A 19,488-nucleotide genomic window follows, 5' to 3' on the forward strand; every position below is an offset into this window, starting at 1 on the left:
ACACCTGCTGACCAGGGCTACAACCAGAATCTACACTCTCCTTCAGCTGCAGGGGTTTGGGACACTCCCACAACTGCTCCCTGTGATGGAGGCAAGAACCCGCTACCATACTCACGTTTTGGAGATAATATTGTATTTTTATAGAGACTTTGGTTGTTTTATTATTTCTATGAAAATTCCTATGTTGGCTCTGATGTCGTCACTTCCTATGACATGACTGAATATGCAGATTTGTTCTCAGTCCATTCATTTTCTAACCTTGAGAGCTCTGCTGGGTGCGGCTTTTAAATTCAATGTCAGGACCGGCCAGCCAAGAACCTAAGGCCATCCCCGCGGTGCATCATGGGAGGAATATGCAGGACCATGGTCTGCGGGATTGGTGGGTGCGAACTGAGGGCCGGCTCTGCTGGGGGCTGCTGGTCTGATGTCAAGACCAGCATCCTGCTCACAAGCACACCAGACACAAAGGGCCCTTTCTTAGAGGCGGAGCCTTTGCATGGGGGGTTTAGAGGGGGGGTGGATTAGCTGACAGTGGTGCAGCCCCACCTGGCCACAAAGCGCTGGAACACAGCTCCCCTCAGACACCTTCTCAGTGGTAATTACAGTTCAAAAGCAAGAGACGGGTAAGGTCAAATCTCTCTAACTCTAAACTCTGACCGTGGACTTAAAGAAGCACATGTGGTCCCTAAACCTCCTCCCTTGGTGGGAAAATAGAAGCAAACTCCACACACTGGTCTTTCAAACTCAGACACTGGGGCCAGGTTTCTGAAGTCCCTATCTCAATAACACTCTGCACAGCGGGAATACTTGCTGTATAGTTGCTTCCGCTCTATTCCCTTCAGACCTTCTGCAAGCATGAGCAAGGACAGCACCGTGGTGCATTGTGGTCAGTCTCTGAGCCGGACGTTACAGAACCTGTGAAGCCTTGCAGTAAAGCCACCATTCAAGTCAGGCGTCACCACCTCTGTAAGGTTCAGCAGTCCAGTGTTTCAGACAAGCCAACAAGTCAGAGATTGAGCTGCTTACTTTTATTTTCTAGCTCCTCCATTTTTCTTCCCAGGAGTTCTGTCTTTGACCTTATGGATTACAGAGATTACAGGAATGTTGGTCTGTCGGATGACAATGGCTAAAGCCAACAAATGCCTTTTATGCTAAGGTCATCACACTTGAAGGAAGTCACTTTGTGTCTGCGCAGTGCTACTGCTGAATACAATTCTTAGTGCTGAATGTAGAAGTGTCTTCGTGGAGGAGCGATGTTGGTTTTCACCACAGCTCCCTCAGTCAGTGACCTGCCCTCGCTTCAAGCGCAATCTTGGAGTAAGATCGAGTATTGTTGGCCATAAACCTCTAAATTACTTTTATTTGTGGCTAATCCAAGTCCACAGTCATTGAATGTGTGCTGCCCACTTCGCACATAGCATGCTCGCCCGGTGATTGACAAGGGATTCCTGTGAGACGGTGGAATCAGTATTACCGTCCCCTACTTTTAAAGCTCTGCGCGGTCTCAGAGCGGACTTCTGCAGGACCAGGACTGATGTCAGCTTTGAGCACAACTTCCTTGAGTCACACTGGCTTCTTCAGAGATGGCGGTTTAGGTATTAACTTCTAGAACGCTGTACAGTCTAACCTACTCTTTTGCCCGTCACCTGACCTGAGTTATCTTTTTAACCTACGAACAAGGCCTTAAGATCGATGGGACTCTGGCCCCCAAGGACTATCTACCCTAGTGCTGGGGGTGTTGCCTTTTTGGGGTCAGTCAGCATAGGGGAGGATTCGAAACTCTATGCTCTTAGTTACATACAACACCGCAGACACAGCTTGTGTTGCACCCACTTATTCAATTTGTGTTTCTTCCCCTAATGATCGCGGTTTTCAATGTATCCGAAGGCGATGACTTTATTGTTGCTCTACAAACCTGACGCATTAAGCCGATTTCAAACCTATTACCAACGAGGACACCAGAGCGTGATTGCCCCACACTGGGAGTAGGAGCAGCCCCTACAGAGGCGAAGCCGACGGTCTGCTTCGGCATCTCATGTGGACCTTGGGCCCCAACCAGCACCTCCGGGCCGGCCTTTAGCATGGGCCAACTGGGCACAGGTCCAGTGCGCCAATTTTCTGAGGGGTGCATGGCGCTGTGTGCATAAAGGTTATGCCAACAACACAAACTGCTCCAGCCTTGTCCCTGCCTGTTCGTTTCGGTCTGATTTTCCTATTTAAAGGGGTTTTAGTTCTTCGTGGTCCTAGTGTTTTCAAACCCCTTTTGCCCCCTTCCTTGTCCTTCCTTCTCCCCCTGACCCCTGCTGACACACATCAACAACTTGTCATCTGCGTGAGTTATCGGTGATCCAGATGAGCTGGGGAGGTCCGGGGATGTTTGTGGTCAGGGGCAGTCCTTGCTCGTCCAGGTACTGACCAGTGAACACCGACAACCACCGCCCCCGCCCCCGCCCCCTCGCTGCCTCATTTAATTTACTATCATCAGCAGGGGCGCCACCTTTCTCTCTGCCCAGGGCGCTATCTTAGCAGGGCCGGCTCTGCAGCTCCCACTGCTCCGTGCTATACAGCTCAGGGAGAAAGAAACATCTGGGTGGGGCAGAGCAAAGAAAGACTCCCCCCCCCCCCACCACCATAGCAGCTCTGCAGCATCCTGGCCTGAAGTGAGGCCTTAGCTTGGCTTTTTCCGATAAGTAGGTTTACTCAACCTATGGCATTTACACTGGCCGTTTGCGCACTGCCAGCAGCGAGCGTGGGAAGAAAGTGCAGGGGACATAGGGCCCTTCCTTCCAACAGGACTCTGGACCCACAGCGGGCCTCAAACATAGATAAAACACCATTAACGTCCCCGACGCAGCCTGGGGGAAGAGCAGCTCGTTCAGGACCTATATGAGACTCTGCGGACAGTTCATTCACTCGCACTTTCGTAAAACATTATTTTAAGATCAGTAGCGAAGCAAGGAGGCCAGGGGCCCTGGTGCAAGCAAGGGGAAGGGCCCCTCGGACTGCAGTCGGGGCAGTAAATAAAGCAATTATCATAGTTCAATGGGCCCCTCAGGGCTCCAGCCCCCGGTGTCACTGCACCTGCTGTATCAATGGTACCTACGCCCCTAAGATCGCTCCAAACAGGCAAACTTACATTTGTGTAGGTGAAGGGCTGCACATCCTTTGTGTAGATACTGGCACGCGGAGGGTGTGGTCAGGGACAGTGGCAGACAACCCCCCAGTCATCTGGCAGCTGTCCATCTCCTGTGCTTGCCGCTACGAGCCGGATGTGAAAGGCAGGCACATCATGTGTATTTTTAGCTCCCAGAAAAGTGCAACATTAACATTGCTCCTAAAAAGTCATTGCGGGCCCTACTAAACATTCCTCCACTTGGCTAGGTGGCCATACGTCACTACAAAGGCACCAGCCATCTTCGAGACGCAGCCAGGGCACCCTACGGGACGCAGCCAGGGCACCCTACGGGACGCAGCCAGGGCACCCTACGGGACGCAGCCAGGGCACCCTACGGGACGCAGCCAGGGCACCCTCTGGGATGCAGCCAGGGCACCCTCTGGGACGCAGCCAGGGTAAAGTGCAACATTAACATTGCTCCTAAAAAGTCATTGCGGGCCCTACTAAAGATTCCTCCACTTGGCTAGGTGGCCATACGTCACTACGGAGGCACCAGCCATCTTCGAGACGCAGCCAGGGCACCCTACGGGACGCAGCCAGGGCACCCTACGGGACGCAGCCAGGGCACCCTACGGGACGCAGCCAGGGCACTCTACGGGACGCAGCCAGGGCACCCTTTGGGACGCAGCCAGGGCACCCTCTGGGATGCAGCCAGGGCACCCTTTGGGACCCAGCCAGGGCACCCTACGGGACGCAGCCAGGGCACCCTTTGGGACGCAGCCAGTGCACCCTCTGGGATGCAGCCAGGGCACCCTCTGGGACGCAGCCAGGGTAAAGTGCAACATTAACATTGCTCCTAAAAAGTCATTGCGGGCCCTACTAAAGATTCCTCCACTTGGCTAGGTGGCCATACGTCACTACGGAGGCACCAGCCATCTTCGAGACGCAGCCAGGGCACCCTACGGGACGCAGCCAGGGCACCCTACGGGACGCAGCCAGGGCACCCTACGGGACGCAGCCAGGGCACTCTACGGGACGCAGCCAGGGCACCCTTTGGGACGCAGCCAGGGCACCCTCTGGGATGCAGCCAGGGCACCCTTTGGGACCCAGCCAGGGCACCCTACGGGACGCAGCCAGGGCACCCTTTGGGACGCAGCCAGTGCACCCTCTGGGATGCAGCCAGGGCACCCTCTGGGATGCAGCCAGGGTAAAGTGCAACATTAACATTGCTCCTAAAAAGTCATTGCGGGCCCTACTAAAGATTCCTCCACTTGGCTAGGTGGCCATACGTCACTACGGAGGCACCAGCCATCTTCGAGACGCGGCCAGGGCACCCTACGGGACGCAGCCAGGGCACCCTACGGGACGCAGCCAGGGCACTCTACGGGACGCAGCCAGGGCACCCTTTGGGACGCAGCCAGGGCACCCTCTGGGATGCAGCCAGGGCACCCTTTGGGACCCAGCCAGGGCACCCTACGGGACGCAGCCAGTGCACCCTTTGGGAAGCAGCCAGTGCACCCTCTGGGATGCAGCCAGGGCACCCTCTGGGATGCAGCCAGGGTAAAGTGCAACATTAACATTGCTCCTAAAAAGTCATTGCGGGCCCTACTAAAGATTCCTCCACTTGGCTAGGTGGCCATACGTCACTACGGAGGCACCAGCCATCTTCGAGACGCAGCCAGGGCACCCTACGGGACGCAGCCAGGGCACCCTACGGGACGCAGCCAGGGCACCCTACGGGACGCAGCCAGGGCACCCTCTGGGATTCAGCCAGGGCACACTTTGGGACCCAGCCAGGGCACCCTACGGGACGCAGCCAGTGCACCCTACGGGACGCAGCCAGGGCACCCAACGGGACGCAGCGAAAGCACCCTCTGGGACGCAGCGAAAGCACCCTCTGGGACGCAGCGAAAGCACCCTCTGGGATGCAGCCAGGGCACCCTACGGGACGCAGCCAGGGCACCCTACGGGACGCAGCGAAAGCACCCTCTGGGACGCAGCGAAAGCACCCTCTGGGACGCAGCCAGGGCACCCTCTGGGACGCAGCCAGGGTACCCTCTGGGATGCAGCCAGGGTACCCTCTGGGATGCAGCCAGGGCACCCTGTGGGATGCAGCCAGGGCACCCTCTGGGATGCAGCCAGGGCACCCTCTGGGACGCAGCCAGGGTACCCTCTGGGACGCAGCCAGGGCACCCTCTGGGACGCAGCCAGGGCACCCTCTGGGATGCAGCCAGGGCACCCTCTGGGATGCAGCCAGGGCACCCTCTGGGATGCAGCCAGGGTACCCTATGGGATGCAGCAAGGGCACTCTCTGGGACGCAGCCAGGGCACCCTACGGGATGCGGCCAGGGCACCCTTTGGGACGCAGCCAGGGCACCCTCCGGGACGCAGCCAGGGCACCCTTTGGGACGCAGCCAGGGCACCCTATGGGACGCAGCCAGGGCACCCTACGGGACGCAGCCAGGGCACCCTACGGGACGCAGCCAGGGCACCCTACGGGACACAGCCAGGGCACCCTACGGGACGCAGCCAGGGCACCCTACGGGACGCAGCCAGGGCACCCTACGGGACGCAGCCAGGGCACCCTACGGGACGCAGCGAAAGCACCCTCTGGGACGCAGCCAGGGCACCCTCTGGGATGCAGCCAGGGCACCCTCTGGGATGCAGCCAGGGCACCCTCTGGGATGCAGCCAGGGTACCCTCTGGGATGCAGCCAGGGTACCCTCTGGGATGCAGCCAGGGTACCCTCTGGGATGCAGCAAGGGCACTCTCTGGGATGCAGCAAGGGCACTCTCTGGGACGCAGCCAGGGCACCCTCTGGGATGCAGCCGGGGCACCCTCTGGGATGCAGCCGGGGCACCCTCTGGGATGCAGCCAGGGTACCCTATGGGATGCAGCAAGGGCACCCTACGGGATGCGGCCAGGGCACCCTACGGGATGCGGCCAGGGCACCCTTTGGGACGCAGCCAGGGCACCCTCCGGGACGCAGCCAGGGCACCCTTTGGGACGCAGCCAGGGCACCCTATGGGACGCAGCCAGGGCACCCTCCGGGACGCGGCCAGGGCACCCTCCGGGACGCAGCCAGGGCACCCTCCGGGACGCAGCCAGGGCACCCTTTGGGACGCAGCCAGGGCACCCTTTGGGACGCAGCCAGGGCACCCTCTGGGACCCAGCCAGGACACCCTACGGGACGCGGCCAGGGCACCCTTTGGGACGCAGCCAGGGCACCCTCTGGGATGCAGCCAGGGCACCCTCTGGGATGCAGCCAGGGCACCCTCTGGGATGCAGCCAGGGCACCCTCTGGGATGCAGCCAGGGTACCCTATGGGATGCAGCAAGGGCACTCTGGGACGCAGCCAGGGCACCCTACGGGATGCGGCCAGGGCACCCTTTGGGACGCAGCCAGGGCACCCTCCGGGACGCAGCCAGGGCACCCTTTGGGACGCAGCCAGGGCACCCTATGGGACGCAGCCAGGGCACCCTACGGGACGCAGCCAGGGCACCCTACGGGACGCAGCCAGGGCACCCTACGGGATGCGGCCAGGGCACCCTTTGGGACGCAGCCAGGTCGCCCTCCGGGACGCAGCCAGGGCACCCTCCGGGACGCACCCAGGGCACCCTACGGGACGCAGCCAGGTCGCCCTCCGGGACGCAGCCAGGGCACCCTCCGGGACGCACCCAGGGCACCCTCCGGGACGCACCCAGGGCACCCTCCGGGACGCAGCCAGGGCACCCTACGGGACGCAGCCAGGGCACCCTACGGGACGCGGCCAGGGCACCCTACGGGACGCGGCCAGGGCACCCTACGGGACGCGGCCAGGGCACCCTACGGGACGCGGCCAGGGCACCCTACGGGACGCGGCCAGGGCACCCTACGGGACGCGGCCAGGGCACCCTACGGGACGCAGCCAGGGCACCCTCTGGGATGCAGCCAGGGCACCCTCTGGGACGTGGTTAGGGCACCCTCTGGGACGTGGTTAGGGCACCCTTTGGGATGCAGCCAGGGCAGCCTCCGGGACGCGGCCAGGGCAGCCTCCGGGACGCGGCCTGGGCAGCCTCCGGGACGCGGCCTGGGCAGCCTCCGGGACGCGGCCTGGGCAGCCTCCGGGACGCGGCCAGGGCAGCCTCCGGGACGCGGCCAGGGCACCCTCCGGGACGCGGCCAGGGCACCCTCCGGGACGCGGCCAGGGCACCCTCCGGGACGCGGCCAGGGCACCCTCCGGGACGCGGCCAGGGCACCCTCCGGGGCACAGCTAGGACAACCACACAGGATGCCACCAGGACATCACTCCGCTCAACGCTGAATGCATCTGGCTGTGACGGACACTTGGCAGGAGGAGCCTCGGAGGCAGCATCAGGAAAATGAAATCCTCAGCCTGCGAGCCAGGAAAAGGAGCATTTCTACAACAGCAGACCCCGGACATGGCTGGAATGCCCCCCGCTGACAGCAGTACCAGGAAGTAACCGGAGCTCCGTGTTTATCCTGGACCAGGAGCCCGGCTGTGGATCGACCCTCCTGGGCCAGGCCGTGGGAGCGGCTCAGCAGCTCTGCGGCCAGGGTCTGTGCGGGGCGCTCGGGTCTCAGTACTTTCAAGGCTGGGGAGGGACGTGCGAGGCTTCACGCTGTCAGACACAGCTAGAAACGAGCACTGGTAAAAGCAAGAGGTCTGATACGGATTGCCAGGCTTTTGGCTTTATCGAGGTTTGTTATCTGTGTTAAATGTTATTGTTGCAGGAAATGACGGACCTTCTTCAATAAAACAAAAATATTGTTGGGGTCTTCCCAACAATATTTGCACGGTTCTGTGCGCTCCAGAGGTGCCTGGCACGGTTCTGTGCGCTCCAGAGGTGCGGGGCACGGTTCAGTGCGCTCCAGAGGTGCGTGGCACTGTTCTGTGCGCTCCAGAGGTGCCTAGCACGGTTCAGTGCGCTCCAGAGGTGCGTGGCACGGTTCAGTGCGCTCCAGAGGTGCGTGGCACGGTTCAGTGCGCTCCAGAGGTGCCTGGCACGGTTCTGTGCGCTCCAGAGGTGCCTGGCACGGGACTGTGCGCTCCAGAGGTGCGTGGCACGGTTCAGTGCGCTCCAGAGGTGCGTGGCACGGTTCAGTGCGCTCCAGAGGTGCCTGGCACGGTTCTGTGCGCTCCAGAGGTGCCTGGCACGGGACTGTGCGCTCCAGAGGTGCCTGGCACGGGACTGTGCGCTCCAGAGGTGCCTGGCACGGTTTAGTGCGCTCCAGAGGTGCGTGGCACGGTTCTGTGCGCTCCAGAGGTGCCTGGCGCGGTTCAGTGCGCTCCAGAGGTGCCTGGCGCGGTTCTGTGCGCTCCAGAGGTGCGGGGCACGGTTCTGTGCGCTCCCGAGGTGCGTGGCACGGTTCTGTGCGCTCCCGAGGTGCGTGGCACGGTTCTGGGCGCTCCCGAGGTGCGTGGCACGGTTCAGTACGCTCCAGATGTGCCTGGCACGGTTCTGTGCGCTCCAGAGGTGCCTGGCACGGTTCTGTGCGCTCCAGAGGTGCCTGGCACGGTTCAGTGCGCTCCAGAGGTGCCTGGCACGGTTCTGTGCGCTCAAGAGGTGCGTGGCACACTGTAATTTGTGTCCCTTCCTCTTGAACTTGGATGCTTATTCAGTCTGTAGCCGCCTGAAAACGTTTGGCCTCCGGGTGTAGGGTGGGGACACGTGTCGTAGTTATTCCAAACTGTTTGCCCTCAGGCCTAACGAGTTGTGCAGAGTTTTACATGTGAACTTTAACTCCACAGTGTAGTTCTTCTATCACCATGACGATTCTTTGACTGCCTCAGGAGTAGATTCACACTATGAACCCTCTGTCATCTGTGAATGGACTGCAAAGTGCCACAGCCTACAATATGCTGCAGTAATGCAAGCTGGTCGGGTTCAGAGCATTGCCAGAACAATCCAGAAATCTGGTGGGGTCCTCAACAGACAGCACCTCTCGTTCGTCCTCACTGACTGTACATGTAGAACTAGCGGCAGCACCTCTCGTTCGGCCTCACTGACTGTACATGTAGTACTCCCAGCAGCACCTCTCGTTCGGCTTCACTGACTGTACATGTAGTACTCCCGGCAGCACCTCTCGTTCGTCCTCACTGACTGTACGTGTAGTACTCCCGGCAGCACCTCTCGTTCGGCCTCACTGACTGTACATGTAGAACTAGCGGCAGCACCTCTCGTTCGGCCTCACTGACAGTACATGTAGTACTCCCGGCAGCACCTCTCGTTCGTCCTCACTGACTGTACGTGTAGTACTCCTGGCAGCACCTCTCGTTCGGCCTCACTGACTGTACATGTAGTACTTCCGGCAGCACCTCTCGTTTCGCCTGACTGACTGTACATGTAGTACTCCCGGCAGCACCTCTCGTTCGTCCTCACTGACTGTACGTGTAGTACTCCTGGCAGCACCTCTCATTCGGCCTCACTGACTGTACATGTAGCACTCCCGGCACCACTTCTCGTTCAGCTTCGCTGACTGTACATGTGGTACTCCCGGCAGCACCTCTCGTTCGGCCTCACTGACTGTACATGTAGTACTCCCGGCAGCACTTCTCGTTCAGCTTCGCTGACTGTACATGTGGTACTCCCGGCAGCACTTCTCGTTCAGCTTCGCTGACTGTACATGTAGTACTCCCGGCAGCACTTCTCGTTCAGCTTCGCTGACTGTACATGTGGTACTCCCGGCAGCACCTCTCGTTCGGCCTCACTGACTGTACATGTAGTACTCCCGGCAGCACCTCTCGTTCGGCCTCACTGACTGTACATGTAGTACTCCCGGCAGCACTTCTCGTTCAGCTTCGCTGACTGTACATGTGGTACTCCAGGCAGCACTTCTCGTTCAGCTTCGCTGACTGTACATGTAGTACTCCCGGCAGCACTTCTCGTTCAGCTTCGCTGACTGTACATGTATTACTCCCGGCAGCCCCTCTTGTTCGTCCTCACTGACTGTACATGTAGTACTCCCTGCAGCGCCTCTCGTTCGGCCTGACTGTACATGTTGTACTCCTGGCAGCACCTCTCATTCGGCCTCACTGACTGTACATGTAGTACTCCCGGCAGCACTTCTCGTTCAGCTTCGCTGACTGTACATGTGGTACTCCCGGCAGCACTTCTCGTTCAGCTTCGCTGACTGTACATGAAGAACTCCCGGCAGCACTTCTCGTTCAGCTTCGCTGACTGTACATGTATTACTCCCGGCAGCCCCTCTTGTTCGTCCTCACTGACTGTACATGTAGTACTTCCGGCAGCACCTCTCGTTCGTCCTCACTGACTGTACATGTAGTACTCCCGGCAGCACTTCTCGTTCGTCCTCACTGACTGTACATGTAGTACTCCCGGCAGCCCCTCTTGTTCGTCCTCACAGACTGTACGCGTAGTACTCCCGGCAGCACCTCTCGTTAGGCCTTACGGACTGTACATGTATTACTCCCGGCAGCTCTTCTCGTTTGGCTTCACTGACTGTACATGTAGTACTTCCGGCAGCACCTCTCGTTCGTCCTCACTGACTGTACATGTAGTACTTCCGGCAGCACCTCTCGTTCGTCCTCACTGACTGTACATGTAGTACTTCCGGCAGCACCTCTCGTTCGTCCTCACTGACTGTACATGTAGTACTCCCGGCAGCACTTCTCGTTCAGCTTCGCTGACTGTACATGTAGTACTCCCGGCAGCCCCTCTTGTTCGTCCTCACAGACTGTACGCGTAGTACTCCCGGCAGCACCTCTCGTTCGGCCTCACTGACTGTACATGTAGTACTTCCGGCAGCACCTCTCATTCCGCCTCAGCGACTGTACATGTATTACTCCCGGCAGCTCTTCTCGTTTGGCTTCACTGACTGTACATGTAGTACTCCTGGCAGCACCTCTCGTTCGGCCTCACTGACTGTACATGTAGTACTCCCGGCAGCACCTCTCGTTCGGCCTGACTGTACATGTAGTACTCCCGGCAGCACCTCTCGTTCGTCCTCACTGACTGTACATGTAGTACTTCCGGCAGCACCTCTCGTTCGTCCTCACTGACTGTACATGTAGTACTCCCGGCAGCACTTCTCGTTCAGCTTCGCTGACTGTACATGTAGTACTCCCGGCAGCCCCTCTTGTTCGTCCTCACAGACTGTACATGTAGTACTTCCGGCAGCACCTCTCGTTCGTCCTCACTGACTGTACATGTAGTACTCCCGGCAGCACTTCTCGTTCAGCTTCGCTGACTGTACATGTAGTACTCCCGGCAGCCCCTCTTGTTCGTCCTCACAGACTGTACGCGTAGTACTCCCGGCAGCACCTCTCGTTAGGCCTTACGGACTGTACATGTATTACTCCCGGCAGCTCTTCTCGTTTGGCTTCACTGACTGTACATGTAGTACTCCTGGCAGCACCTCTCGTTCGGCCTCACTGACTGTACATGTAGTACTCCCAGCAGCACCTCTCGTTCAGCCTGACTGTACATGTGGTACTCCCGGCAGCACCTCTCGTTCGGCCTCACTGACTGTACATGTAGTACTTCCGGCAGCACCTCTCATTCCGCCTCAGCGACTGTACATGTAGTACTCCCGGCAGCACCTCTCGTTCGGCCTCAGCGACTGTACATGTAGTACTCCCGGCAGCACCTCTCATTCCGCCTCAGCGACTGTACATGTAGTAATCCCGGCAGCACCTCTCGTTCAGCCTCACTGACTGTACATGTAGTACTTCCGGCAGCACCTCTCATTCCGCCTCAGCGACTGTACATGTAGTACTCCCGGCAGCACCTCTCGTTCGGCCTCATTGACTGTACATGTAGTACTCCCGGCAGCACCTCTCGTTCGGCCTCAGTGACTGTACATGTAGTACTCCCAGCAGCACCTCTCGTTCGGCCTCACTGACTGTACATGTGGTACTCCCGGCAGCACCTCTCGTTCGGCCTCACTGACTGTACATGTAGTACTTCCGGCAGCACCTCTCATTCCGCCTCAGCGACTGTACATGTAGTACTCCCGGCAGCACCTCTCGTTCGGCCTCAGTGACTGTACATGTAGTACTCCCGGCAGCACCTCTCATTCGGCCTCACTGACAGTACATGTAGTACTCCCGGCAGCACCTCTCGTTCGGCCTCAGTGACTGTACATGTGGTACTCCCGGCATCACCTCTCATTCCGCCTCAGCGACTGTACATGTAGTACTCCCGGCAGCACCTCTCGTTCGGCCTCACTGACAGTACATGTAGTACTCCCGGCAGCACCTCTCGTTCGGCCTCACTGACTGTACATGTGGTACTCCCGGCAGCACCTCTCATTCCGCCTCAGCGACTGTACATGTAGTACTCCCGGCAGCACCTCTCGTTCGGCCTCACTGACAGTACATGTAGTACTCCCGGCAGCACCTCTCGTTCGGCCTCACTGACTGTACATGTGGTACTCCCGGCAGCACCTCTCGTTCGGCCTCACTGACTGTACATGTGGTACTCTCGGCAGCACCTCTCGTTCGGCCTCAGTGACTGTACATGTAGTACTCCCGGCAGCACCTCTCGTTCGGCCTCACTGACAGTACATGTAGTACTCCCGGCAGCACCTCTCGTTCGGCCTCATTGACTGTACATGTAGTACTCCCGGCAGCACCTCTCATTCGGCCTCAGTGACTGTACATGTAGTACTCCCAGCAGCACCTCTCGTTCGGCCTCACTGACTGTACATGTGGTACTCCCGGCAGCACCTCTCGTTCGGCCTCAGTGACTGTACATGTAGTACTCCCGGCAGCACCTCTCGTTCGGCCTCACTGACTGTACATGTGGTACTCCCGGCAGCACCTCTCGTTCGGCCTCACTGACTGTACATGTGGTACTCCCGGCAGCACCTCTCGTTCAGCCTCAGTGACTGTACATGTAGTACTCCTGGCAGCACCTCTCGTTCGGCCTCATTGACTGTACATGTACTAATCCCGGCAGCACCTCTCATTCGTCCTCACTGTCTGTACACGTAGTACTCCCGGCAGCACCTCTCGTTCGTCCTCACTGACTGTACATGTGGTACTCCCGGCAGCACCTCTCGTTCTGCCTCACTGACTGTACATGTGGTACTCCCGGCAGCACCTCTCGTTCGGCCTCACTGACTGTACATGTGGTACTCCCGGCAGCACCTCTAGTTCGGCCTCAGTGATTGTGCATGTAGTACTCCCGGCAGCACCTCTCGTTCGGCCTCACTGACTGTACATGTAGGACTCCCGGCAGCACCTCTCGTTCGGCCTGACTGTACATGTAGTACTCCCGGCAGCACCTCTCGTTCGGCCTCAGTGACTGTACATGTAGTAATCCCGGCAGCACCTCTCGTTCAGCCTGACTGTACATGTAGTACTCCCGGCAGCACCTCTCGTTCGGCCTGACTGTACATGTACTACTCCCGACAGCACTTCTCGTTCAGCTTCACTGACTGTACATGTAGTACTCCCGACAGCACTTCTTGTTCGGCCTGAATGACTGTACACGAAGTACTCTTGGCAGCACCTCTCGTTCTGCCCGACTATACATGTAGTACTCCCGACAGCACCTCTCGTTCTGCCTGACTGTACATGTAGTACTCCCTGCAGCGCCTCTCGTTCGGCCTGACTGTACATGTTGTACTCCCGACAGCATTTCTCATTCGACTTCACTGACTGTACATGTAGTACTCCAGGCAGCACTTCTCATTCAGCTTCACTGACTGTACATATAGTACTCCGACCAGCAACTTTTTGTGGGTGCCGTTTGGCGCTTACTTACGGCCGGCAGGCTGCCAGCCTGCCAGGAGGAACCGCCACGAGGGACTTCCTCTCTGCTGGCCTGCCTGGGCCCAGTTTTGCCTTGCTGGAAACTCTGGCTCCTAGCGCCTGGTGAGTGCTACATCTCTTCAGCTGCTCCAAGGACAAGGGGATTGTGAGGCCAGCTGTGCTGCGCGGCCATTTCGTGGGAAATCCTGCTGAAGGGATTCCCCCAGTGCTGCAGGAAAGGAGCGGGAGCCTACCACGCATGTTGGTACTGCAGGGGCGAAGCAGGAGCCCACCCAGCATTATGTGTTCCTCTGAGCGGGAGCCCACCCCACGTTTTGTGCCCCTTGGAGCGGGAGCCTACCCCGCATTTCTGGGATTAGAGGAGCCGGCAAAATCAGTGTGCCGGACTGTGTGCGGGGCCTGCTGACGTAACTGAGCTGGAGCCTCACTGGCTCCATTTCCGCCTCCCTTTGCCGATGGAGAGAAAGAGAGAAAACGCTGCCAAGCCGGAGCAAAGTCTGCCGGTGGGCGGGAGCCCACCCCGCAGTGAGGATCATCCACTAGAGATACCGGAGAAGGCAGAGGAGAGCCCCAGTATGTGGGGACCCACAGGGCAGATGCACCCATTCCTAAACCTGGCCCCTAGCAGCCCCTGTGAGTGGGGCTGAACTGGGCAGCATTGTTGGCGTCGTGGGGAGCCCCGGCGAAGGAGGCTCCTAAGGCACGGTTGGTGTCAATGTTGAAATTCTACCAACTGCACCGCAAGAGCGTGGACAGCTGCCACGGTGGGGTGATTCCCGTTTGGGCCACACAGAGCCCCAGAGAAGGGAGTGAAGAACGCACTCTGTAGCCGATCTTTCAGAGCTGAACCGCCTGTTGGAGGGCAGCTGCCACGTAGGGGCAATTTGTTACTTAGAAGTCCCGGAGTGGGGCTTCCAGGGCACAGTTGGTGCCAGTGCTTGGTTGACTTCACAGCTGCACCGCGGACAGCTGCAACGTTAGGGGAATTATTTCTGGTCTCTGGGGAGACCCAGGTGGCTCACACCCTTGTCCGGATTTCTGGTGCTGGCCTGCTGGGCCTGCACACCGCTGCTTTGGAGGCTAAGAGCCCTGACATTTGGGACAGAGGGCATTTGGGCCCCAGAGAAAGGCCAGTTGGCCTGGGGTCATTTCAGTGTGTACTGGTAGAGCACAACACCCTAAAAGAATGCATAATGTGTTTATGCTGAAGGTGATGTACGCCCCAAGGGAGTGTTACTATGGTGCACTCCTAAATGTGATTAATGCATAATGTGTTTATGCCTAATGCGATGCAGACATAATTTGTTTATGTTGCTAGTGATAATGCTGCGTACAGTATTTTACCAGTAGTTACTGGTTGTGGTATTACTTGTGCTTTCTAATGGTTCTGACCGTGGCCCGATTGGCCCGGTCATGTAAATAATCCCATGTAAATTGTTACCTAGTGCCAGTTGGCACTGTGTATGTGTGTGATTATGATTCTAATGTGTTTTGGATAATACAAAGCCTATCTTTTATATAACCTTGTGTGGAGTCTCTTTTGTATTGTGCCTAGTGTGCTGCTGCTGCTGCTGCTGTGTGTGTGTGTGTGTTGCGCAAACGCTTTACACATTGCCTCCGGGATAGGCCTGACTGCTTGTGCCAAGCTACCAAGGGGATGAGCAGGGGTTATCTTCAGCATGTAACTCCCTTGCCTTGACTAGAGGGGTGGTTTCTGCCTGGTTTAGGGGCAAGCCCTAGCCAACCAGAAACCCCATTTCTAACACTCCCACACAGGTCATGCTAGAAGCGTGCACTCTTCCAATCAAGCACTAAAGGCAGCTTAATGCACACCGGAACAAGAGAGAACAGTGTGTGTCACCCTCACCGTGTGACAGTCATAACACCAGACCAAGACAGAGCAGTGTGTGGGGCCTCACCAGTGGCAGTAAGTCACATTACAGATGTAAATACAACTTAAAGCGGTCCTTGGGTACTCACTGTGCAGGTAATCAGCGAGGTCTCCCCCGTTGCAGTACTGAAAAAGAAAAAGAATGGAATTAACACTACAAGATGACGAGAACATGCCAAACAGAGACGGTTACAGCTCTGATCACTACATTCTAGGTGGACCTGAAAGTCAAAAGCTACTATCACTTATAGAGCAGCTCGTGACGTGGGAGCTGGACACACACAAGGCATACAAAACCTCCAAAAGTAAAGCGAGGCCGTGTTGGCTCCCAAAACATGCCCTATGGGATGCAGACAGGTAGTCACCACAAGCACATTGACCCGCTGAGTTATCTTAAACAAGCATTGGGAATGCCAAGCGGGCTGGTTTTAATGTGCTGCACTCTTCACAGGCCCGCTGCTCATGCTCTGGTGTAGTGGGACTAGGAGTGGGAACCAAGAAAGAGCATGTCCTTGCTCTGCTGTGATGGAACATAGCACAGCCAAGGATTTATGAGTAGAGGAAGGAAGGGGTGAAAGTGCATGTCGGGGAGAACCCTAGAGCCGAGACATTCAGGACAAGTGCCTTGTGTTATATGTGAAGTGTCTTAGCAAAGGTCTGTTTATTCACTGGTAATCAGTAGAAAAAGCCTCCCTGGGATTTAAAAGAAGCACAGTGTGGTTAATTACATTATAGACAAGCCAGTTACATTTTGCACAATCTGAAGGCGGCAGGTACAATGTTTAGTTCTGCCAAATAAGACTGTATGTCCATAATTCAAACAGATTTAGATAGCTGCCTGATCCCTAACCTTCTCCAGCCAACTCAGAGGCAAAAAATAATTGTCCTTAAGCATTTTAAGAGGGAGTAACTTGTACCAGCGATCTCAATGACGTAGGAGGGGGGCGCGAGGAAGTCAGAACTGAGGAAAGCACAATAACTAACTTCACGTACCCCAAAGAAATATCATATGGGGCCACAAACCCTGCACATGAGGTCTGCTCCTATGATGTGTGACGTACCAAGTTGTCCACAAACAGCTTTTAATTCTAAAAACCAACAATGCTTCTATATGGGACATATGAATTAAAGCCTTTCCTGCCTCTGAATTAAGAGTTCACAATGTGAAGCCCCTTCCTACTGTATTTGTCAGACAGTTAGAAATGTAAAGACCCTTCTCAGGGGGTTTGTCTTGAAGTTCACAATGTAAAAGCCCTTTTATTACATCTGCAGAGCTCACCCAGGGAAACCACTTTCTGGCCTGCCTCGTCCTAGAGTACTTGTCCATAAGTTCACAATGGAAATCCCCTTCCTATGGAATTCATCATAAGGTTCACCGTGTAAAAGCCCCATAAGTTGTATTTATCAGAGAGTTCACAATGGAAAGCCCCAGCCTATGGCATTGATCCTAAGGTTCACAGTGTAAAAGCCCCTCATTTTGTATATTATCAGAGTTCACAATGTAAAATCCCTTCCTATGGAGTGGATTATAGGGTTCACAAGGTAAAAGCCCCTGATTTTGTATATTATCAGAGAGCGCACAATGTAAGGTCACTTCCTATGGTGCTTACATTGTAAAAGACCCTGATTTTGTATATTATCAGAGAACGCACACTGCGGGAGTAACCTATGGGGGAGAGCTGTGGGGCTATACCTCATCCTCCAATCTGCAAACCACAGAAAACAAATTTTTAAGGCAGTTGACCGCTCTTCCGCCAAGCACCCCACTCCTGCCTCTGAGATTGGACCTGGGTCTGAGGCCCATCACGGAGGAACTAGGGCTCAAACCCCTATTATTCTGGCGTCGCATTTGGAGTAGCCAAGATCTCACCTCCTATCGAGCTGAGCTTCAGGAATATTTTTTTTTTTAATAAATTTCTTTTTATTGTTGCATCAGAAGTATCACCACTACAATAAACAAGCAGACGGTAGGGCGTCAACATTCTGCCCTAATCGTCATTCCTGCAACTTTTCCGTTTAAGTGCTATGTATCACACCCATCAGTAGAAGACTGTGCATGTAAAACCAGCAATAGAAAGAAAAATAGAAGTAACAAACAGAATCCCCGAAACAGCAGCCCACCAACCCCCCTTTCCCTCCTCCTCCTCCTGGTCCCCTCCCTTCTCCTGCGTGGCACATCCACCCCTCCCTCACATAAGGACGGGCAGTAATGTACTCGCACATCACTCATGGGTCTCCATCGTAAAGACCCTCCCACCCAGGGTCGTCTCGACCTTCTCATACTAGTCCGCAAGGATTCATTCTAGTCCATGGTATTGTCTCCACTTAGCCCAGACTCTCCTGAATTTTTGGGGGCAGCCCCGCGCTCGATAAGTGACTCTCTCTGCCGCCATGTACAAATCTAATCCTCTCCTCCATTCCTCCATATCCGGCTTTTCGGGCACCCCCCACCGTCGTGCGATATCTCTTTTCGCCACCACTAGGGCCAATAACAGAAAGATGAGCAAGGGGCGGGGAAGGTCCACTTCTGTGCACAAACCCAGCAATGCCAATCTAGGGTCCCGTGGCAGGTCCACCCCCAGGACGTTCCCCAGTTCCAGAAATACATCCTCCCAGTATTCTTGAATTATTTCACAGCCCCAGATTGTATGGAAGAAGTCGCCAGTGTGCCGACGACATCTAAGGCAAGCTGTATCCGTTATCTTACCCATCTTAAAGAGTCTTACCCTGTCAAAGTAGGATCTATGAAGTATTTTGAATTGTATGAGGCGGAGCCGTGACTTAATCGCCACCTCACGTGGGTGCATGAGGGCGAGATCCCAGTCCAGATCCTCCGTGTCTCCCACGTCTGCCTCCCACCTGTCTCGTAGGGCCTGTAGGTTACCTAGCATATTGTTGGTCAAAGTTTTATATGTTAGGGATACCGCCCCTCCCTGTATCTGTTCCTGTAGCAATCTACCCTCCAGTGGTGCATACTCTGGGATATCTGTAGGTATAGTGTTTTGTGCCCTCCACGCGTGTTGCAGTTGAAAGTATTTGTAGTGTTGGGAGGTGTGTAGGCCAAATTCATCCCTGAGCGCCTGAAAGGTTTTTAATTCCCCCTTTGCTATCACATCTCCTACAGTGGAGATGCCTATGTCATCCCATCTCCTAAAGTCTTTCAGCTTATTAAGCTCTCCTAGCCACTTGCAGCACCACAGTGGTGTTTGCCGGGTGATCTTCTTGTCCCAACCCATTCTTTTTGTCGCTCTATGCCATGCTGTTAATGTAATCTTTGTGGCGGGAAGGAACTGTTGACCCATCGCCTCCCCATATAGGTAGTGTATTATGGACTTGCGTGACCATTTAGATCTCTCCAAGGCATAGGTGGGGTGATCGGCTGCCGCATGTAGCCACTCGTTAATCGGGGCTAGGTGTTCCGCCCAGTAGTACGCCTCTAGGTTGGGAAGCGAGATTCCCCCACTATATTGGTGTCTTTGCAATGTGGAAAGGGCCACTCTTGGCTGTTTCCCCAGCCACAGGAAGGAGCGCAGGTCCGCATGCATTTTATTTAAAGTCGCAGTCGGCAGGGGATAATATTCGTTCTGGAGTGCATAGAGAAGCTTAGGCAGTAGGACCATTTTATATAGCGCGGCGCGACCCAACAGGGTGAGCGGGAGCTGTCTCCACCTGTCCATCTCTGTCGTAGCTTCGACCATTATTCGGGCTATGTTCGCAGTGAATGAGCGTTCCTTATCTAGT

At 56.2% G+C, this 19,488-nt stretch overlaps 1 protein-coding gene across 2 annotated transcripts in view; it reads right to left on the reverse strand.

Moving 5' to 3' along the window:
• The window catches only part of ULK1 (unc-51 like autophagy activating kinase 1), a 235,814-nt gene that overhangs the window by 120,937 nt on the left and 95,389 nt on the right, over window positions 1–19,488 (reverse strand). For both annotated transcript variants that reach the window (XM_078667977.1, XM_078667978.1), the window contains one exon: window positions 15,837–15,873. In XM_078667977.1, the coding sequence (XP_078524103.1) occupies window positions 15,837–15,873 (37 nt within the window). The remainder of the gene's footprint in view (window positions 1–15,836; window positions 15,874–19,488) is intronic.

The sequence above is a fragment of the Lissotriton helveticus genome, chromosome 11 (assembly GCF_964261635.1).
Source record: "Lissotriton helveticus chromosome 11, aLisHel1.1, whole genome shotgun sequence".
NCBI classification, from domain to species: Eukaryota; Metazoa; Chordata; class Amphibia; order Caudata; family Salamandridae; genus Lissotriton; species Lissotriton helveticus.